Consider the following 24,070-nt stretch of genomic DNA (forward strand, 5'->3'; position numbering starts at 1 on the left):
CAGGACAATACTGGGTCGCCATTGGTATGCTCCGAAGTTGTTTTTTGGAGGGATCAGCAGTACCAGGATTGGACGTGATGGCCCAGGAAATTTGCTTTTGAACTAGGCTGATGGGGTAATTACATGCAGTGTAGGCTGAGGGAAAGAGTCTGCATCCAAACAAATATATTTGCCTCAGATACCAAGGCTGTGTGGTAGGGAACGTTTGATGTGGAACAGATGGCATCTGTCAAAATGTAAGTACTTCACCACAATACACCACCACTCTCACTTCAGCCTTCACTGGATTTTATTATCCTAACAGCCTAGTCTAAAAGCAGATTTCCCGGGCCGTCACATCCGATCCTGGTACTGCTGATCCCTCAAAAAAAAAAAAAAAAGAAACTTCGGAGTACACCAATTGTCACTTTGACAAGGCCATGACTTCCTAAAATCATGCCATGAAATGAGATCCATTCTGTCTGAGATTTTGCCCACCAAACCTAGAATAGCGTTTCATCGCCGTTCCAATCTCCGCAATATCCTTATCAGATCCTATGCTCCTTCTGCACCCATCTCCCTACCCTATGGCTCCCACCCCTGTGACCTTCCCCAGTGCAAGACTTGCCCTATGCACCCTCCTGCCACCACCTATACCATCCCTGTAACTTGCAAAACACATACTATCAAATGGAGAGCCACCTGTGAATTGACATTTCATATCCCAGCTGGTATGTAAACACTGTTCAGCCTTTCACATCAGCATGACTACTACCTAGTTATCAGGCAGGATGAATGGGCATAGGCAGAGGGTGTATACAGACAAGATACAATATCCGGTTGCAGATCATGCTGTACAACATGACAGTCATGACCTCGGCACCTGTTTCACCACATGCGCCATCTGGATTCTTCCCCCAGATACCAGTTTCTCAGAACTCCAGGTGGAACTAGCACTTCAACATTTCTTTGGTTCTCACCCCCCACCTGGCCTTACTTTATGTTAATTCTTTCCATCTCAGCATTTATTCATAGTAACTACTCCTTTCTTCACTCCATTTCAGCTTTTTATATCTTTCATTTTCTGACTTGTCTATTTTTTACCATCCCATTTCCTGCCTCTGTCTGTCAGTGCTCTGTCAAATTCATATTGTCTTTTCATGTAGCTGCTTCTCTTTTTGTCCAAAGGTTTCTTTAATTTTTCCTACAAGTGGCATCTACCTTTGCCATCAGCATGCATTCTTCTGTAGCTTTGCAGTTCTTCTTTAGCTATTTCTGCTTTGCCACTTTGTGCTTTCTGTCAGTTTCATTTTTAGATTTATTTATTCCCTTTTGCCTGCTTTGTTTTTATATTGTTCCCTTAAATATATAGTGTCAGTTCATTTTTCTTTGCCAAAAAGCAAATGAATCATGCATATCATAACACAGCAATGTATATACCACAAAACAGATCTGCAATAATTGTTCTCTTGCAGTAGGATTGCAATCTTCCTCTTTGTCACTCAAGAACTTTTTAATTCAAAGTACAACAAATTTTCCAATTACTGGATCAGGAAGGACATAAATTTGTTAAAGGTTTTCATTTCAGGTTTTGTAGAACATCACATGTGCATGTAAAATGGTTGACATTTATATACTGAGTACATTTCCAATGACAGTGGACATGTTAAAACATGTCAAGAAGGTAAACACAGACTTGACATTGTTCAGACTAGAATCTGTCTGCATATAGAAATGGACCAAAGGGATATTTTCTTTTTTTTTCCATTATCCATTTAACTTATCCCCACATTGTCTTTTCATTTCTTCTGTCCATATTGTTCCCAATTTCTTATTTCTTTTGCATTGAAAGGCTTCTGAATTTAATATTTTATTCTTGAAAATATTTCTGTCCCTTACTTCTGTTTATTTGATGATGTTTCTTTCTATACCTTTCCTTACTTCTGTAGTCCATGCTGTTGTCAATTTCTTCTTCCAGAAATACAGGAATATTTGTTGCGTCATGAAACTGTTGTAATTCGTTCGGCAGAGGTGCCAAAAAAAAAAGAAAAAAAAACCTTTTTAGACATTATTTCCAATGTTTTCTCTCTATTTTTGGAGATCTCCTCATCACTTCTCAGTTTACAGCCATCTGTAGGTTTTATTGCACCCATTATTTTTCTAAATATCCATCTTTCAGGTACCTCTATTCTATTCAGCTTATAATTCATTGTTAGGAATTCATCCCCATATAAACATTTTGGTCATACCACTGTAGTATAGTGTTTTAGTATTTGTAAATATTCTTTGTCAAACCATATGCTCTCTCCATATTGTTAACTCTTACATCTGCTGCAAAATTTTCTAGTCGATGCTGTTGTAAAGTTTCTCAAAGATATTTGAATTTACTTACTCACTGTATTTTACCTATTTGTTTTTCCAAGAATTTTAGTGCATTTTTATGTTTGTCATGAATTTGACTTTATCTGAAATTTTGAGACCAGTGCTATTTCTTACAGATTTATTTGAATAACTGTGTCTGTCAGATTTTATGACAGTTTTGTAAAACTATGTGCAAAAGCCAGGCAGCTTACCTTAAGGGGAGTTAGAATGGAAAAAAAAATTTTTTTTTCATGTTTTCGGATTTTTATCTCATTATAAAATTTTCAATTTTTCAAATAAAATGAATTTTATTTTTTAAATATAATCTCACTGGCAGAAAATGTTAAAATTTTTACATGCGTTACTTCAAGACCAAATAAAATCGGTAATTTTTTATGTAGAAGGCAGTGGATTGCTGTGTTATAAAGGTTAAATTAGGTGTTTGTATTGGTCTCACTGTCAAAAACAGTATCGTATTGTTTCATAGTATAAACATGCATTGTATGTCAAAGTGCTAATATTTTTCCGAGGAAAAGTGACAAATAGATTGGTAAATCTCTCAAAAAGTAAAATATGACACCAAAAAGAAGTGTTTTTAAGAAACAGGGTTTCATGGTAACAGATTTTCAAGTAAAGGGAAACATTGTGTTCCACTTGTGGCGTGTGAAGTTACAGACAATGAAATACAGGCAAACTCATCAGCATCTAGAGAAACACGCATTAGTGCTTCGAAGATTAAAATAAAATGTGGTGATACACAGTTTTCTCGTAAAAAAAGTGATGTAAATGGTAGGTTAGGTTATATTCTGGTAGATTTACACATCCTAACAAGGATGTTAGGTGAATGTGTGTGTTGCAAAATATATGGAGGGCCAGTTAGTTTACATGAAGACAGTGAGGTATCAAATGGACTAGCCTGGAAACTTTATCATTAATCTTACCAGTTGTAAATATACTTTTTCATTTTGGAAGCCTACTAAGTGTAAAGATAATTATTTTGAAGTAAATGTTAGGTGGTTTTATGGATTAAGAGCTATTGGCAAAGGACACACTGCAGCAGAAACAATGTGTGCCATGATGAATATGCCATGCCTACGTAGTAAAATTGACAAGTATGCAGGATTTATTGGAGCTGCTGTGGAATTTATGCATGTGAGTCAATGAAGGGTGCTGCAAATGAAGTTGTTGAAATAAATGATGGTATGACTGACACACCAGTAGCTTTTGATGACATTTGGCAGAAGCGCAGCTACAGTGACCAGTGTGGATACTGGAAAGGTAATAGATTTCCAGATTTTAACCAAACATTGTTGTAAGTGTAAATCAGAGAATGAAGGATGGCATATCTATGACAGAAATTATGAAGGAACAAGTGGGGGTATGGAGGCCTCTGCAGCTATTGAAATTTTTAGTCTATCTGTGAACGAACGGGGAGTGTATTGCACTAAGTTATTAGGTGATGGAGACCCAAAAGCATATAATAGTGTAGTAGCCCCTCAGCCTCATGGTGAGAAGATTATCAGAAAACTGTCCAGAAGAGGATGGGCATAAAGTTGAGGAAGTTGAAAGAAAGTTTGAGAGACAGGAAATTTTATGATGGTAAAACCATAAAAGGCAGGCTGAAAGACAAAATGATTAATGAACTACAGCAGTATTAAGGGATGGCCATTACAAATAATATTGAGGATCTGTTGAAAATTAGGCAGGCAGTATGGGCTACTTTCTTCCACAGATTGTCAACCGATGAAGAACCAGTACACCACCTTTGACCTCCTGGACCTTATTCACGGTGCAATTACCGCAATGCCCAATACTCAAACAGTTCATGCAGGCATAAGCATTCCATCCCAACAGCAGTCACGGATATCATAAAACCTGTTTACAGAGAACTGGCAAATCCTGAATTACTGAAGAAGTGTACGGATGGTCAGACTGAAAATCCCAATGAATCAATCAATAATCTTATATGGAGTCGCTTATCAAAAAATGTTTTTGTTGGAATGAAGACACTAATGTGGAGGGTCAGTGATGCTATTATTGCTTTTAATTATGGTAACATTGGTAGGGTGAAAGTGCTACAGCATATGGGAATTAATCCTGGAGCAAACTGCATCAGAGAACTTACGCTCTTTTGAAACTTTAGAAGCAGTTCCTGAAAATTTTCGTTTTCTGTTGCATTTTCCCTTAAATCTCAGAAAACACTTCAAGTAGAGTATTCAAATTTTCAGGGAGTAATAATGTACATACCCTGAGTCTACTGAATAAAAAGAACAACATAATGTTATGTATAATTAAAATTAATTAGGATAACATATCAAAAAGTACACAAAATTTTAAACATGTAATTAAAAAATTTTATTTCCGAAAGCAGTGGCTGAAATGCAATTATTGTACTTCAGTAGAACATACAGTTTAATGTCCTGTAAAAGTTTCATGTCAATGGCTACAGTGGTTCCTGAAGTACAGGGAAGCTAAGTCACTAAATTTAACATTGTCGGGATAGGACGTTCCAACTCTCCTTAACTCCATTTGTGTTTCTTCCTAGAACTTTTTGTTCAATATTGTGATTCTTTAGCTCCAAATTCCAGATCCTATAATTTTTTCTTGAATGCTGTTAAACAGTGAAGGGTGATAAACCATCCTCATGTCTAACAACAATTTAAATTTCAAATGGCTGAGACAGTTCTCCTATAAATTTAACTATAGACATAGTCTTTGTTAGAGTTTCACGAATTATATTTGTTAATTTTTCTTTAACGCCAAATTCTCCAAGGATTTTATTTTAGTTTTAATATACTCTATGCTTAGGCAAACCACGATGTACACGTGACATTAGCCATTGTTCATCTGCATAACGTTTCTGGCCTTCATGCATTTGATTCCAATTTGGACGTTCCCAAGGAGGCCAATCTTAAGTCTGAAGGCAAGAAACATTACTATTACTCTGTTAATTTAATACACTAATTACGCATAAAACATACCAAAAATATAAATATATATACCTTGTTGTTTGGCATCAGGCTTCTTTGGATATAACACTTTATCCAATGTTTTTTCAACAGTATGTTTGATCTTTAAACCATACTTTCCAACAAATGAATGCTAATTTCCTGTTTCTTTCCATTTAGAAGGTAGTCATTTAGTAAAAGACGTATTGTTACATGAATACCATTTTAATTTTTAACGATCTATCTGAATGAGACATTAAAATGCTCCATCCACATCCTTCCTCTCTCTCTTTTCAGATGTACTTTATTTTCAGGTGTTTATGGCATCAGGTCAAATACATCTTCAAGGAATTCCCAAAGCTTGTGTTACTGAAACATTCTGAGCTCAGTGATTACATCTCTATTCTTAATAACAGAAACATCTGCCTAGAAGTGTATACTCATCTTGTCTGGGCCATTGGAGAGTACACATCAGCAGAACAATGGTCAGTGCCATTATTTTGTTCTTTTTCAATTTCTATATCAAGTGTGTATATGAAATAGTGATCAGCTTTGAAATATGATCATATTTTCTTAGCCTGTCTTATTATGCTTCTCATATGAATATATGAATAGTTTAGACAAAAAGAGAATAGAAGCTTTCGAAATGTGGTGCTACAGAAGAATGCTGAAGATTAGATGGGTAGATCACATAACTAATGAGGAGGTATTGAATAGAACTGGGGAGAAGAGAAATTTGTGGCACAACTTGACTAGAAGAAGGGATCGGTTGGTAGGGCATATTCTGAGGCATCAAGGGATCACCAATTTAGTATTGGAGGGCAGCGTGGCAGGTAAAAATCGTAGAGGGAGACCAAGAGATGAATACACTAAACAGATTCAGAAGGATGTAGGTTGCAGTAGGTACGGGGAGATGAAGAAGCTTGCATAGGATAGAGTAGCATGGAGAGCTGCATTAAACCAGTCTCTGGACTGAAGACCACAACAACAACATGAATATTCAGATTGTAATGTCATACAACGCTTGTTGTTACCACATCATTTCTCCTATGACTATCACCCAGGTCACATCTTAAGGGGCTCCGGAAAGGCTCAAAATCATGAAAAGTTCAATTTTTACTTTTTTGTGTTTTCTGAATCTGCAGACTATTACCTTTTAATAGATATATAATTTATTCAATTCCGAAGACTACAACTATTTTTAAATTTTTTTTGAAATGTGTTCTACATGGGCGTGACCCACTGTGGCGCTGTTAAACTGCTGTCAAATGGTGTTATTATTAACGTCCGTGTTCATCAGGTACATTTTAGTGATGTGAGATAAAGTATGTGTTGTGGCTAACCTGTGATGGTTCAATATTTGTCGATTGTTTCATGTTTATTTACTCTGTCGTTATCTCGAAAATATTCGTAATTAATTCTGTTTCTTGAGTCTCTGTTTTGTTGAAGTACAATAATGAGTAAAAGTAAAGTTATTAGAAATCCTCTGAAGGCTTTTAAGAAAAGGAGAAATGTTGGAAAGCCAAAGGTATGTGTTATTACTGTAAACAATAAAGACGATAACCAAGTGAGTGAACCTAACCTCTCAAGTACACCTGCCCATAGCAGTCGAAGTGGGAAAGAAAATACTTCACAGAAGAAGCTTGGTTCAATGAGCGAAAACTATGAATGTTTTATGAGCGAATTGGATGTGAATGAAATATTTGATATGTCGGTTCTCAAAGGAATTTTTTCAAACTGTGTAAGATGTATTCATTGTAGTGAAGTTGGTCTGGAACTCTCCATAATAAAGCACGTAGGACTTGCTAGTGAAATACAACTGAAATGTGATAAGTGTTCATACATGACCACCTTTTGGAACAGTGTTGCAGTAACTGCAACTGAAGAAAATGGTAGCAAAATCTACGAACACAACATTAGATTTGTTTATTCCTTGCGTTCAGTTGGTAAGGGTGCTACTGCAGGTGCAATTTTCTGTGGCCTCATGAATCTTCCAAATCCCCCAACCAAGTTTACGACCTATAATAAATAATAGGGTCTAAAGTAGAAGATGTCTGTATAGAATCTATGAAGAACGCTGTGGAAGAGGCAGTAATGGAAAATAATGGTAACAGAGATTTGACTGCAGCGTTCGATGGTACCTGGCATAAACGGGGGCACACATCTCTTCATGGTGTAGTATCTGCCACCAGTATGTATACAGGGAAAGTTTTAGATGTAGCAGTAATATCAAAGTATTGTAGATGTCCACAAAAATATAAAGGTACACATGAAAATAATTGCAAAGCTAACTATAGTGGCAGTAGTGGAGGAATGGAAGTGGCTGATTTTGCCAGTATATTCCAGCGTTCTGAGACGTGTGATAAAGTGCGATATGTTAATTACCTTGGTGACGGTGATTCTAAAAGTTTCAAACATGTTCAAGGACTGAAGCCCTATGGTGATGATGTTGTAGTGCAGAAATTTGAGTGTATTGGACACGTACAGAAGCGAATGGGAACAAGACTTCGGCGACTGAAAGCTTCGTACAAAAAACAAAAACTCGGTGATGGTAAAGGGTTGGATGGGAAGGGAAGGTTAACTGACAGCGTAATTGACAAAATACAGAACTATTATGGAATGGCTATTAGGCAAAATACACAAAGTGTCGACGAAATGAAGAAGGCTGTTTGGGCTCTTTTTTTTCATACTTCTTCAACTGATGAAAATCCCCAACATAGCTTGTGTCCCAAAGAAGAAGACAGTTGGTGTAAATATAACAAAGGATTGCTAACTGGTGAAGTGTACACTCATAAGCATAGTCTGCCTCATGCAATAATGGAGGTGATAAAACCTATTTTCAGAGACTTAGCAGCACCTGAACTGTTGAAAAAGTGTATTCACGGAAAAACTCAAAACCCCAATGAAAGTGTAAATAGTGTTATATGGTCGAGAATCCCCAAGACAGTATTTGTTGGAATAGAAACACTTCACTTTGGTGTGTATGATGCTGTTGCGACTTTCAATGATGGCAACATTGTAAGGTGCAAGGTATTTAGAAATATGGGAATGAAGATAGGTTCTAACATGGTACGAGCGATGCTTGCTTTAGACAAGGAACGCCTTCGGGCTGCAGACAGGGCTGTAAAGAGTCTAGAAATACAAGCAAGAGTAAACAGGAGGAGGCTGGAGGATGAGTTTGCAGAGGATGAAGATAATCCATCCTATGGACCTGGAATGCACTAAAAAGTTAATCCAATCTTTGTCGCTCGATTCCCAAAACTTTTATTTTCTCATACTAATTACATGTTTTCTAAGGATCTTCCAAACATATTTGTTTCAAACTTTCAGTAAATGTTACACAGTACCTTTTGCATAATTTAACACAGCCTTTTTCCAAAAAACTGTATATTTTTGAATATATAAATAAAAAATTGCAAAAAAATGTTGTGAATTTTCATTTCAATTGAAAAAAAATCATCTTTAATAACTGAACTAAAATTTTGTAAAATCCCTGTGTTAAGTTGTAGCCCATATTCCAATAAATAATCTGTAAAAAGTTCAACTTCCTACCTCAAATACTTTGTGAGGAAAGATGTAATTTATAAGCGTTATTTTAACATTGCAAGTATAGGGCGTTCCGGAGCCCCTTAAGGAAACAGTAATTTTGAAATCAGATTCCATCACTGAGATGGATTTAGTAAACTTGAATTTCATTTACACAGATGCAACACAGCTCAAACATATTCAGCAATGGCTGCTACTTTGTGACGGTACTGTTTATTGAAAATTCTTGTGGGCAAGGGCTGAAGGAGATAACTATTTATCCAAAAGCTTCCAATTTCTGCCGACTGAAAACTAAGGCAAGAAAGTGTGAGTGGCCACATAGAAAAGGCTACCTTCTTTGGCCTGTCAGCAACCACATTCATTGCTCCTAAATATAGTAAATGAATAGGCTAAAGTGTACTAATGGTGTCCATGGCTCTTGTGTTGCATGCTGATGTTGGCAATTTGTCGATGTTTGTCGCAGCCAATTGGGTGATAGTAAACAGTAGTCAGTAAGATATAATTGATTACATTTGTTTTCAGTGAGAATGGAGAAATGATATATGTGCTAACAGACTAACCTGTAGCATAGCCAGGGGTCTAGGTTAGGTTGAAATGTGACAACTTGCTTGCGAGTTGGTGAAGACAACAGGTGTCAGAAAAAGTATGATTTCCTGTACTACCATAATACACTGGTGTGTCATGTAGTCTTTGACATATGTTCATCATTGCAATAATTGACCTGTGCGTCTTGCTTCCAATTTTGCCAAAAATTCCAACAATGTGGTTACATTCTAACCTAGTAGAACAAAATACCAGCTAACTTTATTTACAAATCATAGGAAATTATGAATGAGAATTCTTATTGGTTATCAACAACAGACTCCCGATTAGTCGTATTCAGTTCCCACCAATGTTGGCATGAAAGTGCACTTTTATCGAGGATTACATTATGTACTGCAGGTAAGAAATTACAATCCAAGCATGCAAAGTGAGAAACTTTTTGAAAGGTACAATACTATTTCTCATACTGTTCAGTCAGTTATGCAAATATTGAAATTAATCTCGTTGCGTGACAATTTTTAGCTTCAGTATTGTTTTATATTTATTTCAGTGGTGACCTATGTAAACTTGATGTCATTCTAAAATACTACGAGACCCTGGAGTGTGTTCTGTACGAGATTCTAATGTCACTTAACTCAGAACCAAATATGGACTTGAAATTATTAAACATCACCTGTTCTTCACTTGCTAAGGTAATTCCAGGAGTCGTGGTGTTTTTTTTTTTCTTTCTTTCTTTCTTTCAATGTTATCTTTAGTTATAAATGCTGCTGTTTGTAAAAACCGCAAAAATAATTGAGGGAAACTCTCTCATCACAAGTAGCATATAAAACTGCTTAAGAAATGTACAACACTGTCTTTAGATGCCTTTAATTATTTCAGCGAATTTGTGGCTGTGTGCAGTGGTTTTTATGTCACTGTTAGATTATGGTTTGTCAAAACTATAACTCTTAGTAAATCACCTTTGCACTAATCCATGGCAAAGGAGTCTCCTCACACCAATTGGTGATGTTTATGGCATTACTGTTTCAGTCTGACATATTTTAACAATGTCTTGTTTATTTTAAAAACCACACTTAGGGACAGAAAAAAATTATTTTACTTTACCATCAATTTGGTGTTATTTTCTGATTATTGCCCGCATCTCGTGGTCGTGCGGTAGCGTTCTCGCTTCCCACGCCCGGGTTCGATTCCCGGCGGGGTCAGGGATTTTCTCTGCCTCGTGATGGCTGGGTGTTGTGTGATGTCCTTAGGTTAGTTAGGTTTAAGTAGTTCTAAGTTCTAGGGGACTGATGACCATAGATGTTAAGTCCCATAGTGCTCAGAGCCATTTGAACCATTTTTCTGATTATTTATTTTTTAAGTTAGAAATTAAGAACAATCTTACCTCATTGTATTTCAGTATTACTCATAGATTGAAAATAAATATATATTTATCAGTTACATTGTCGTTATGAGATATTACACATCAAATTTATTTACGATATTGGACAGAAAGAGAATCATTAAGGTTAATACTAATGAACTGCTCAATTAAAGAAAAAACAATTACACACTTTTAGTAATTGTTATAAAGTCTCAAGTTCTCTTTTGGGAGATTATGGTGGCAATCTGTCAACTGTTCAATGAAAATAGCCGCACAGTCTCTATTGAAATGTGCCAGCTAAACTGCAATCAGTGCAACAGTAGCAAATTGCAGGTTGTGCAGTTTAGCTGCCTACAGGCATTTGACAGTATCCACATATCCTACTGCAAGTTGTGTCCCTTGAAAATATCTGCAGTGGTATGACCTGCCATTCCAAGCACACATTGCAGACTCTTTGCCATGTCAACATCTTAGGCTGAGAGCACTGACTTGCACAGATCTGTAGCCAGGACAGCTGTCAGTCTTACATGAAAGGTGCGTGCAACCCAGTGTGTTTAAATGTTTCCTGAAGTATCTGTGTCTTTACATTTTTCAAAATATTGCTGTTTCTGTACTAAAATTCCACTTCCCACAATAATAAAACCATGTTCCCCCTGCTTTTTAATTTGGAATATAGTTCATAAGAAGTAGGGTATTTTGAAGACTAATTATACACTCATATTCATTAAATCATTTACATGGTCTTTTACAAATGTGGATGCCATTAGAATTCAGTTTACACCATCAGTAGAAAACTAATTAACATATTCAATTCCTGCTGCATTTTATCATCAATTCAAAACATTCTGCCACATAAGTGACTGTGGAAAGCAGAAAGTACCAACATGTCAACATTGGAAGAGGAAATCTCTCTTCCTCCCCTTTAAATGCTGCGTATACAAACGCTTTCTCTTTCTAAAGTTAGTTATTGTAGAGTTAAACTAAGAAATTTCCCTTGAAAAAACATTTGCATGACAAGTGAAGCACCTAGAAGCCATTGTAGGATGGATCACACAAGTAATTTGTAAGCAATCTCCTTTGTAGATGGTTGGTTGGTTTGGGGAAGGAGACCAGACAGCGAGGTCATCGGTCTCATCGGATTAGGGAAGGAAGTCGGCCGTGCCCTTTGAAAGGAACCATCCCGGCATTTGCCTGGAGCGATTTAGGGAAATCACGGAAAACCTAAATCAGGATGGCCGGACGCGGGATTGAACCGTCGTCCTCCCGAATGCGAGTCCAGTGTCTAACCACTGCGCCACCTCGCTCGGTCTCCTTTGTAGACTGATTGATTGCATTTCCGCAGTATTCTACCAATAAACCAAAGTCTGCTCTCTGCTATACTCACCGAGTGTTACACACAACTATTTGTATGAGTTTAAAGATCCCAAATGTACTCATTGATGTTACAGTCATAACATACTTTTTTTGAACATTTGAAGCAAGTTGGCCATCTTTGCACCACTTCAAAATCTTATCAAGATCTGACTGAATATTTATACAGCTTCTCTCAGACAGTACTTCATTAGAGATAACTGCATCATCTGCAAAAAGTCTGAGGTTCCTACTAATATTGTCCTCTCGTCACGGAAATGGAACCGCATAATATTGCGCAACAGTATGCCATTTCTTTTTTATGTTTAACACGACAACTTATGGTAAGCTTCAGAAGGCTTTTGGAGAGGAGGTTATGTCAAAAGTTCAAGTTTTTCGTTGGCATAAAATGTTTAGTGAAGGCAGAATGAATGTTGAAGATGGAGACCACAGTGGATGACCATCAACCTCATGGATGGATGTAAACTTGGCCAGGGTGCATGAACTCTTACAATCTGATCAAAGATTATCCATGAAAATGATTCCAGAAGAACCAAACATAAATTGAGAAGTGGTTCGTCTAATAATAACTGGATTCTGCATCACGATAATGCGCCATCCCGTACTGCTCTGTCAGTACAGCAATTTTTAACCTCAAAACAAATTTCAGTACTACCACAGCCACCTTATTCACCAGATATCGCTCCGTACGACTTTTTTCTATTTTGAAGAGTCAAAACGGTGGTCAAGGGACACCAGTTTCAAACAACACAAGATGTCCAAAAAGCTGTGACGAGGGTCTTGGAGGATATTGCAGGAGATGAGTTCCATAAATGTTACCATCAATGGAAAAAGTGTGTGCAATCAGAAGGGAACTACTTTGAAGGAGACAACACTAAACTTACCGAAAACAGTGAGCATCATTTTTTTTTTTTTTTTTTTTTAAATCAGTCTCATTACTTTGTCGCACCTTGTACAATATGAATAGCATGGGACTCTCCAACCAAGATACTTGCTGCTTTCTTCCTTCCTACCAAGAAATCCTCAATCCAGGGTGGTCACCAAATCGAAGGGATTATTATTTTTATTATTTTAACCTGGTAAACCTAAAAAAAATCATGCATTACTAGTACATGCTCAATAGCACATTTTAAATGGAAACATTAGTTTGTTTTAATTAATATGCTTCTCTGAAAACCACAGAATTGTGAGTTATGAACAATATGATCAAAAACCAACAAATATATTTAGATGAAAACTACTTTCTCAAATGTTCAATTTCTGCCAACATTTTTGTTTTCTTAGATTCTAACATCTTAATTTCAGACTGCATTCTTTTTCTGGCAGATTCTTGTTCCTTTTGTTTTTCAGTTTCACTTATTGTTTCTTTTTATCGTCCTTCTACAATGAACTTGCATTATTCAGAGACAGAATTAAACTTTTATAGATTTTGAAACTGTCAACACTGCCAACATCATAGATATGGCTTTGAGCAACAAGACTGTTTTCATTCTGATTCTCAATAATACATTCAGAATTTGTTGAAAAACAGCATTTCCATGTAAAACTATTAAAATGATTTGTAAAAAAATCTACAAAGTTATAACATTCTTTCTGTGACCATTTAATGACATTCATCCAAATGAGTTTCACTTCTTTTGAACAGTCTCATTTCTTTTGGAATGATCATTGCTACACATTTGACAAATTCATGTTTAACACGATCTGCTTTTCACCAGAGATGAGAACTCCAAGGCACAATGTCAACCTTCCTACAGCCATTTCTTGATTTAATGCTACTGAAGGGTCCAAACATGAAATGGCATGTATAAGTTTATATTTCAATGGTGTATCTTTCAAACAGCTTCTGCATCGTGGCAATAACACCAGAATGAATTTTTCTTTACACCTCAAGATGTCAGTTGGGTCCTTAACTTTCTTTAGGGCATCTTGTATAGTAAAATCCAATACAAAGCATTACAGAGTGATCAGATTCTTCTTATCCTTCATTTCAATCTTCATGAGGGATTTTCCATTTACCAAAATGTCAGATCTGACAACTCGCTGCATTAAAGAGGTGGTTAAGTGTGAACAATTCGTAGTACAAAAAAGGAGCCATAGGTACATCACTTTGGAAATCAAGTAAAAAATCTTTGAATGCACATGCAGTCACAGAAAAAAAATTGCACCAACCACATCATACGCTCCTTCACATCTGTGCCTGCCCTCCAAGAGCAAGTCTTGGACCCTTGCAACAGTCTTTGTCATTCTGCACTGTTGGTCAGAGGCCAACAGCACTCAAATGAGGGAATTAACAATACCATGTGTAAGTTGCTGTTATCACCACAACACAAATGGCTGTGTGTGGAGTGGTGCCATGATCAGGAAGCACAGACTGCTGATGAACTGCACTGCATTGTTTCAGTGATGAATTGCACTTCTGCATGCCCTGGATGACAAATGTGATCAAGTATGGTGACCAACCTAGTGAGAGGTCCCATTCTTCCAATGTTCTGAAGAGGCACAGCAGTATTAGGCCAAGCATCACAGTGTAGGGAACCTTTGTGTATGACTTCAGGTCATGACTGGTAGTAACTGAGGGAACTCTAATAGCACAATGGTAACTTACAGACATCCTGCATCCTCACGAGCTACCTCACATGCAGTGCAACAGGACAATGCTCTTCCCCACATTGCACGTCTCTACGAGCTGTTCCCAAGATGTATTCCCATGGCCAGCAAGGCCCCCAGATCTGTCTCTGATAGAGTATGTTGGACCAGCTCGGACATCAGCCCCATCCCAGTGCCGGTATTCAGGCAATCCAGGATCAGTTAAAACAGCTGAAGGCCAGCGTGCATATACCCCCCCTTTCTTCCTTCCCTTCATGTTTTATGTCAGGCAGTGTTAAAAGCCTTTACCATTTTCACACTGAGAGCATATTGTGTTGAGGACCTATACACTTGCAACAAAAAGTGTTTGCTCATTCCAAACTTCAACTGTGTTCAGTAACAAAACAAAAACACAAGCTCTTTTGTCAGTACTAATATTGTTGCCAGCTAGTTCCTCCACCATCTCAGCCTTTCGGCAATTTTGTATTACAGGAAAAGATTTTATTACAACAGTGGTAACAGTACTTTAATAAATATAAACTGCTAACTGAAAAATCACACTGGTTATTGCAATCAATCGCAGCCTACCTTCAGTTAATTCATTTATCCACTGCTGAAAATCTTCGTTTTCTAGTTGGTCTAGCATTCCACTGACTTTCAGAAATGTTTATACATATCTTCTGGTAAACCTTCATACAATGTTTATACAGTCCTACAAGCCAGATACTCAGCCATTTTTCTTCTTCTTATCCACATTAAAGTTGCTGCTAATCAAAGATTTGAAGGTAATGTCCATGCACTTTTGTCACTATTAAATAATTTTTTCATTAGTCGGTATATGGTATAATGCGAGTTCACAATTTGATAGATATGGTGTTCATTGTGCTTTTACATAGGCAATCTATATCTACAACACATATAGTCCTGTTCTAACTGAATCTTCAGAAGTTTTTATTGATGGGCAAAGGCACTGAATATTATGCTCTCTATGACTTAAGCTTGTGCTAATGTGGAGGTGACACATGGAGATAAACAGTAACAAATACTGAAACATTTCAAATTATTGGAATTTAAATTGCTTTACATATTGGTTTGTTCAATAATAGTACTGTGCCAAAACATTATGCACAGGGACAATGATGGAGGTGGATAGCAATCAAGCACCCTTCTCTCTAAAGTAGATGACAAAGACAATGATATTGAGATCTGGTGTGGCCAGGGGAGATACTACCATTCCTTTTGTTCACAAAACTAGTCTACATTGATGGAGAATGTCCATCAGTTTCCTATTATCAACAGTCATGTGAACTTGTTGGCAAGAGTAGAATCCATTTATTTAAGATGCAAATCTGTCACCATCACCTGACATAAGACCTGAGATCAGTTGTTTGCATGAGAAATGAAAGGTTGTATGTAAACTTCAACCTTGATGAAATTTATGACAAAGTTTTATGACATTTTTACACGGAAACTTGAAAACACCAACTATTGTGAAATTAATTTTTATTTGACTAGTTTTCTCCCTAAACTATTCCTAGACAGTAAGATTGTGTTAAACTGTCTTACTGACTGGCTCATGCACTTTACATCAGTGACCAGCTAGTACCATTTATATTGTTGGTTGTTTCAGAATTAAACATTATTGTGTGTGTGTGTGTGTGTGTGTGTGTGTGTGTGTGTGTGGGCGCGCGCGTCAGTCATTGTATGTCATAAACATCATGAGAAATCTTCTGTAACACTGCACTAGGTTCTCCCCCCTTCTTTTTTTCCAAAATGCTGAAAGTTCCAGTACTATCGAACATAGTAGGCACCTATAGCCCGAGGTATCCCTGAAATGAGGGATGTGTAACTGCTTGCCTTGAATATAGGTACAGTCAGAGTTGCAACATTGCAATTGCTCTAAATATTTCCTGTATCATTTAGAATGTACATGATGGATAAAGTGTCTCCAACAAGCATATTTCAAATTTGTAAATGAAATTAACAAAACCTCATTTCTGTTGCAGTTATCAAGTAGATCAGAAGATCTTATTCCTCGAGCTCTTCTGTCCCTGAGTAAGGTAAAGACAAACATTGCAGTGAGTTTGTTAAAAAGTAGTAGCGAGAAGCAGATAGTAATACAGCGTGTGGAAGAACTTACTTCTCTTCTAAATCAACCAAGGTCAGTCGTTTGAAATATTTTAACCATTTCTTGTACATCAAACTTATTTGGGAAAGGAGTAGCAAACATACATCCTTAACATTAGTCTATTGTTTGTGTTATCTTAGTCATGTCATACATTTCAATGAGCACTGCAATAGTCACTTGTGTTGGATATGATGTGAATTGTCTGACATCTGATTCCCCAGCTTTGCAATAAGGTTTTGACTTATTTTCTCCCAGTGCATATGCTCATCATTGTTCCTTTAGTGTCCATTACAAATGTTATTTAGATGCCACTCTCTGGAGTGTAACATCAGTCATTAATTTCATAGGTGTTGGAAATTATTTTATACAATAAATGGCATGTTAAGAGTTTAATCATTAATCAACAGCACAATAATTAAGAGAACTGGAGTGAGAAACCATCTCAGCATTTGTCTTGGGCAGTTTAGAAATAACAGGGAAAACCTTAAATTGCATGGCTGCACAGGGATTTAAATTGCATTCATTTTCAGTCTGTGAAGAAAAGAAGGGAAAAAAAAGGTAATGTTACAGTTTAATACTAGGCTGACCAGATTTCAAAGAGAAAAAACTGGGACACTATTTTCTTCAGAAATAAAAAAAGAAACTGATACATACTTTATTATAATATAGTATATACACATATTCTACGATGTGTAGTAGGTTTACTTTTGCTGTATTTGTGAGAAGAATGAATTGATCCTTGCAGTTCCTCGTAAGAAAGAAGATAATCATAAAATTCTGTAAAAGATAGATTGCAACGAGTTTTCACAGTAATAACAGCAATAACGGCATGACCTTTTTCATCATGCCAATACATATTAATGAAACTGAAAACACTTTCTGCTGCAGCACTTGTATCTGGTTGACACAATGCAAAATTAATAATTTTCTCTATATTTTCCAAACATTGTAGTCCATCTCTCTCCTAGAGGCTCTTCCATCATTACTCTATCTTTGATATGCTTTTCCATTATGTTCTTAATATGTCCAAACTCACTGATTAGTGAATTCTCATTGAAAGCAGACAGGCAAACACTATAATCCTGAAAATCAGTCCAGTGAGCAGATTGTTGCAACAAATATCTCGATACTGACATAAAATACACTTCTTATGTAATTCACAGAGTCATCAAAAAATGTTGAAGTCTTTTTCTATAATAATTCCATTTCATTAAGGGGGTAGGACGTCAAATGGGCCGACTTGGAGTTTTGAATCTGTTGACCTTTCTGCAAATTAGCATTTGTATAAAATTGTCAATCAAATCAGACGTTTCAGTGGGAGAGAGATATTTTGACTCTCAGTTTGTTTAATGGTAGCAGACAAACTTCTGACTGGTCTGCTAAAAATCTCAACTATATTGGGGAAGCGCTATTAGAGAAGAAATTAAAATTTGAGGGCAGCTGTCAGGGGGCAAAAAGTATGACATAAGTCCTTCATAAATATCGAGGACACTCTGAAAGGCAGAAAGAAGAGACAGCCAACTTGTTTTGCTGTTATTTAACAGGATCTTAGTATTCAACACCAATTAACTCACAGAATTCTTTTAAGGCACAACAGTGTACGTTTCAAAATATTTGTAAATTTTGAACAGAATCACCTCAGTATCAATCAGCTGACCATCTGCTGCTGATTGGACACTACTGTGCAAAAAGAAAGCACCGCAGCTAAAACCAACAAATAATTTATTTAATTTTGCTTGAAATTTCTTATAAACATTCTTTATTGCATTGTGGTTGGCTCTCTCAAAATTATTGTGATGTGTCAGCCATTTCATTTGGAACATTTCTAATATCCTATATTCTGACGTTTATGTCGAAACCAGGAATGTTATATTGAACCCCTAATAGAACTTGATTTGATGCATCAGTTATTATAGAAATATTTTTTGCTTTTTGTAATTCATTAGCTGTTGCTGTAGGATTATGAGTGAGGGCAAACAAATTAACGACAATTGCTTCACTTTTAGTTCTAGCACAACAATAATAATCAGGCCTGTTGAAAAGCTTCTGAATCAAAGTAATAGTACAGTAATTTGAGTTGATTGTGAGAGATGGCATTCCTGGAGTGTTTCTGTATAAAAAAGATTTCATCTCTAGCTACTTGTAGATGGCAATGATGCTTCCTTTGGAGGTGATTGTTTATGTCACTTCCTTTAAGAAACAGGAATTTTTTTTTTAACATTTTTTTAACATTTCATTAAATGAACACTCCCCTTGGGCATCACACTTTCCAAGTTTAATATTCACTTTCACTGTCTACTGCAGAACTGACCTATCAGCTTTCACTTCTAAGTAGGAACTGTTGCCAGTTACTCCAAAAATCGGTAGACACAATTTTCTATCACTAAGTAAGTGAAATCTGCCAACAATGTACAGCTCTCATTTGACAGCAGACTGTTAGGGCAAGCGTGCATACATGCCAAACAATGAACAATGCGAACACATTGCTCAAATTCTCCACAAAATTAACTTCCATATGGCTGTAGTTTCATTACGAGAAATAGTTGTGATGCTCCTTTGTGTACCACACGTGATTTTGAGTATACTTGTGTACAAGGCTATTAAGTGGAAGTTTGGCAAGTTAGGGGCGGTGTTAGATTATACCTGTTTTTCTTTTCAACAAATCTGTTGCTCTTTCATTAGGTTTAAGTCGACTTAAACCAAATGGGATGTATATTGTAAAAATATATATTTTTGTAACATTCTGCTTTTAAGATTTTTTTTTTTAGAAATATTTAATTAATTGAAAAACTCATACTAGTGCATGCATTTTGTTTTTCAATTAAAAACCAAGAGAATTATGTGTCCCAAATGATTTTCTCAGGAGACTGGGACATTTATGCGAAAACTGGGACTTCCCAGCAAAAAATTGGGATGTCTGCTCAGCCTATTTGGCACTAGTTGAGTGTTGTATATTAATCACTAAGTGCTGTACTGTACATTTTAAACTCATTTTTTTCAATTTCTTGCCATACCTCTTTTAGAATACTGCTGCACGGTGTGGGATCCTTGCCAGATAGGACTGACGGAAGTTCAAAGAAAGGCAGCACGTTTTGTAATATCGCGAAATATGGGAGAGTGTGTCACAGAAATGATACAGGATTTGAGATGGACATCATTAAAAGTAAGGCGTTTTTCGTTGCAACGGAATTTTCTCACGAAATTCCAATCACCAACTTTCACCTCCGAATGTGAAAATATTTTGTTGGCACCGACTCACACAGGGAGGAACGATCACCAAGATAAAATAATGGAAATCGGATCTCGTACGGAAAGCTATAGGTGTTCATTCTTTCCACGCGCTATACGAGATTGGCAGGTCGACAGACACACAAACAAACACAAACATAAGTCACATCATCTTTGTTTTTAGATATATTTTTCCCACGTGGAATGTTTCCCTGAGGGAAACATTCCACGTGGGAAAAATATATCTAAAAACACAGATGATGTGACTTACCAAACGAAAGCGCTGGCAGGTCGATAGACACACAAAGAATTTCGTGTGTATGTTTGTGTGTCTATCGACCTGCCAGCACTTTCGTTTGGTAAGTCACATCATCTGCGTTATATACACACACACAAAACAGGTGGTGGCCAGGAGGAATGACATTTTATATACCGTTACTTTCTTGGGACCTGAGGTGTTTTCCACAGCAAAATGTGTGCTGTCCATTTGCCACAGGTCCACAAGTCCACAGCTGCATACGGTGTACCTTAAAGTGGTATTTCAAATGCAAGTGGAGTGTCGGTGCTGTTACATGCTTCTATGCACTCCACATCAATATGTTAGAGATAAGTGGTTACCTATCCAGTCTCTATTGTTTCATAATAAAGAATGTGTAGTAACAGCCTGTAGACCACAATATTTTTACTGAAGATTTGTGTGTGTTTAGTTTAGCTTTCCGCCTGGCAAATTGCAATTCAACAGTGATCTATCTTTGTACTGCAGCTTACATTAATTTGCTTTTAAATTCTAGTGAAACTACTGACGCCACAAATCTGTAACTGAAAACTGAATTATACTACAGTATTTAACTGCTTGTACACTTATTTATAAAACTATGTTGTAGTGTTTTTTCTTTTATAATTTAAATAACCTTGTCTCCAGATATTCTTTACTGTTCAGCAAAATCTCATCTTAGAAACATGTTACAGCATTGCTCGTGCTGTGTTGTCAGCATCACACGATGGTAGCCAAGCAATGAGTGCAGCTGTGCGAGTCCTGGCTCAATTCATGGAATAGTGATCTGCATATAGAGACTGATGGCTTCTTATTTTATATTTTACCTGTAGATGTCTATGTTGTTTCATGTAGGATTAACAGCAGATTCTGTACTTTTGTTTCGTCTATATTCATTAAAATGATTTATTAAAATTAAAGGACAATTAATGGAATTATTGTATTAAATGAAGTTAATGTAAATATTTGTATGTTAATAAATTTTGTAGAATGATTTTGATTGTTTAGTGTTAATTACTGCTTAGCTAATTATCATGAGGCTACTGTTTCAGGGAATTATAAATATTGGAATAGGAAGTCTTGTAAAATCTGTCACTGCCCATACAACTTTCAGTATCATTTGAAAATTCTTAGTGTTGGGATCCATCAACAAAATCTGTGGTATCATTTCTGATAAAATCAGATCAAATACATCTATTTGAAATTGTAGCCTCTCTATTAACTGAAGATTTTCTTGAAGTTTCTGCCACTGTTTCTCATCTTTGTAAACCAAGTGTAGTTTTTTATTAAGACCTGCAACACGAAAATACACAATTGTAAGCTACAACAAATTACAAAAGAGCAAGTAACTTGGTGCCTGAAATATATGAATACACATTAGTTCTTTAAGTGAAATAAAGCCACTAATTCAAATACTATTTAGTCAGTGACTAGCAGTCTTTCAATAAGTAGATACATATTGAAACAAGTTTTCCTGGAAACACAGCGATTGGGAGAGAAACACCCGATATAAATCCAGCTACTCGTAGGCAGTACAGATACTAAAATTACTGCAACTTGCTTTCAAGCAATGGACCACTCCAGACAGCAATATCAGTATTTCAACTAATTCTACATAATAATAAGCTGCTTTTGTGCAGGTTGCCTAGCCAGTCTGATTGGTGTTTGAAATTTTTTATTTTATTTATGATTTTGCATTTTAATATTCTTCTGTAATGTGCAAATACAATTCATTGTGGCCTTCATGCCAAGTTGGACTGTCACTTCAGCAAAGGTTGTTTGTCCTGCAAACAGACCTACTACACTTCATTGTAGGTGCTAATTGGGAGCATGGAAGGTAAACCACATTTTAACTGCTGGACGTTCTCTAGCACCAGCTTTCAACTGGTAAAGACATGAATTCTCTCTTACACTTTTTTTTCTTTTTCAGACTTTGTCCTGACCCTTAAATTGATGCTGTGACAGGCTAATGGCATCAACAAACCAACATAGGTGTATCCCATATACGGAATATAGTGAGTTTACTATTTTTTAACCAAATCTTTCATTTAAAAAAATCCGTTCAGGTGCCCATATCCTAGCTGACTTTACGAGGCCCCCTGTGCACCTATAATTTCACACCTTTATTTTCATCTGCACACACTGACATAAGAGAAAACAATGTAAACCTTACAGGATTTGTGAAAGGACGACACAGAATCCCACATGTATTCTGTAGAATTCTTAAGAAATCTAGCACGTCTTCAAGTACTGTTTTCTTCCAGATTTTGACCAACTGCTTTGCAAGAAGAGGCATTATAAAACTGAAGATATAGTGTGCTTAAAATTAGTTGCAACTTTTGACATTTGGCTCACCAGAATGGATGTGACACCAATGGCAAGCCGGCTCTCCCACCACGCAGCCAACAGTTCAGTTGGAAAAGAACCCCTGTTGCCATGCAATAGATGTGTGAATGTTCATCGGTTCTCATAGTGAAGTGGTATTTTTTGATGTTGAAATGTTCTGCAATCAGGTGTATTGAATAAGTGCTTTATGTTGGCATTGCATTAATAAAAACAGTGCAGCCTGTCTTAACAAGAGATTCACAACAGAAGAGGTCTCCAAGAAAACATTCACCAGCTGCAAAGGTATTGAGCTTTGGAAGGGGAATTTCAATCTGTCCACAAGGTCACAAATTTGTGTTTTCTGTGCACAGTTATTTTGAAATTGAGTGCAATACTGGCAGTCCAATTTTAGATGTTGCAATAGTGGTGGACAGAACAGCTATTGCGCTTAGCATTCATCGATCTATAGTACTGAGAGCTGGGAAGGAGAAGGAAATAATTAAGCAACATTAACTTGTTCTTTAGTAGAAACCCTGGGCAAAAAAAGAAGTTACAACAGAAGGGTAACCAAGATGGATGCATTTGTATGCCTTTTATCAATGCAAGGAGTACCCCACTTTAAGTAAACTGCTTTTCAACGTAAAGAAACAGAGCTGTTCAAGGGGAATTGGTTATCACATCAAAACTGTCTTCAAGAGATTGGTTTATGGCAAAAGATGATTTCCTGTCAGACATTTATCATCAAGAAGAGTGACATACTGGCCTGGAGAGGTTGATATCTGTTTGCCATGAGGAGCATATTCAAAGACATTGTTTGACTTGTGATTAACACATGTGACATGTTGACAAAGGGGTGGACAGACTCCACAGCACAAGGAACAAAAAAAAGCACTGTGAGGCAGAGGTGGCAGGATAATCATCCTTCACACTGGCTCTGCTTACTGCTTCGTTCAAAACTTTTTATTGCTGTTCCATTCCAGGCAGCAAAGCACCTATCATGTATAAATGAATGCCAGAGCTTTCATGGAGTTGTTTTCGGATACTCTGCCGCAAAATAGTCCTCCAAATTCAACAACAGTAACAGAAAAGTGTCATACCTTCCTACTGTGATGAATAAAACTTGCAGTGGAGGAAAGTGTATATTTTACTTCGGGTACCATATAAAGTTGCATCTAGCATGAATAAGGTGGAGTTAATGGAACTTGTAGCACAGTACAAGCCAAAAACTTTATACTACCATGTGAACAAACTGGCTAATGGCATAGGACAGTGTGTAACCAGGCTTCCTTCACATCATGCTCATTTAAATCCAATTGAGAATATATGGGTCTGGGTGAATGGTAATGTGGCACAAAACAACAAGTAGTTTACACTCAGTGTTGCGTTTCTGTTCATGGCAGGTGACACTTAAATAT

At 36.6% G+C, this 24,070-nt stretch overlaps 2 protein-coding genes across 4 annotated transcripts in view; one reads left to right on the plus strand and one right to left on the minus strand.

Annotated features, from left to right (window-relative positions):
* Positions 1 to 21,254, plus strand: part of LOC126251494 (AP-5 complex subunit zeta-1-like) — a 113,937-nt gene extending 92,683 nt beyond the window's left edge. The window contains exons 8-11 of one of the 2 annotated variants that reach the window (XM_049951964.1): positions 5,603 to 5,773; positions 9,928 to 10,069; positions 16,707 to 16,861; positions 21,026 to 21,254. In XM_049951964.1, the coding sequence (XP_049807921.1) occupies positions 5,603 to 5,773; positions 9,928 to 10,069; positions 16,707 to 16,861; positions 21,026 to 21,113 (556 nt within the window). In that variant the 3' untranslated portion in view covers positions 21,114 to 21,254. The remainder of the gene's footprint in view (positions 1 to 5,602; positions 5,774 to 9,927; positions 10,070 to 16,706; positions 16,862 to 21,025) is intronic. The other variant, XM_049951963.1, reaches the window with a different exon arrangement.
* Positions 21,255 to 21,256: 2 nt separating this feature from the next.
* The window catches only part of LOC126251495 (uncharacterized), an 85,086-nt gene continuing 82,272 nt past the window's right edge, over positions 21,257 to 24,070 (minus strand). The window contains exons 4-5 of one of the 2 annotated variants that reach the window (XM_049951967.1): positions 22,686 to 22,833; positions 21,481 to 21,623 (exon numbers count right to left, since the gene is read on the minus strand). In XM_049951967.1, coding sequence (XP_049807924.1) covers positions 21,617 to 21,623; positions 22,686 to 22,833 — 155 coding nt within the window. In that variant the 3' untranslated portion in view covers positions 21,481 to 21,616. Of the gene's footprint in view, positions 21,624 to 22,685; positions 22,834 to 24,070 lie in introns of both variants that reach the window. The other variant, XM_049951965.1, reaches the window with a different exon arrangement.

This window comes from Schistocerca nitens, chromosome 4 (genome assembly GCF_023898315.1).
Source record: "Schistocerca nitens isolate TAMUIC-IGC-003100 chromosome 4, iqSchNite1.1, whole genome shotgun sequence".
In the NCBI taxonomy this organism is placed as follows: domain Eukaryota; kingdom Metazoa; phylum Arthropoda; class Insecta; order Orthoptera; family Acrididae; genus Schistocerca; species Schistocerca nitens.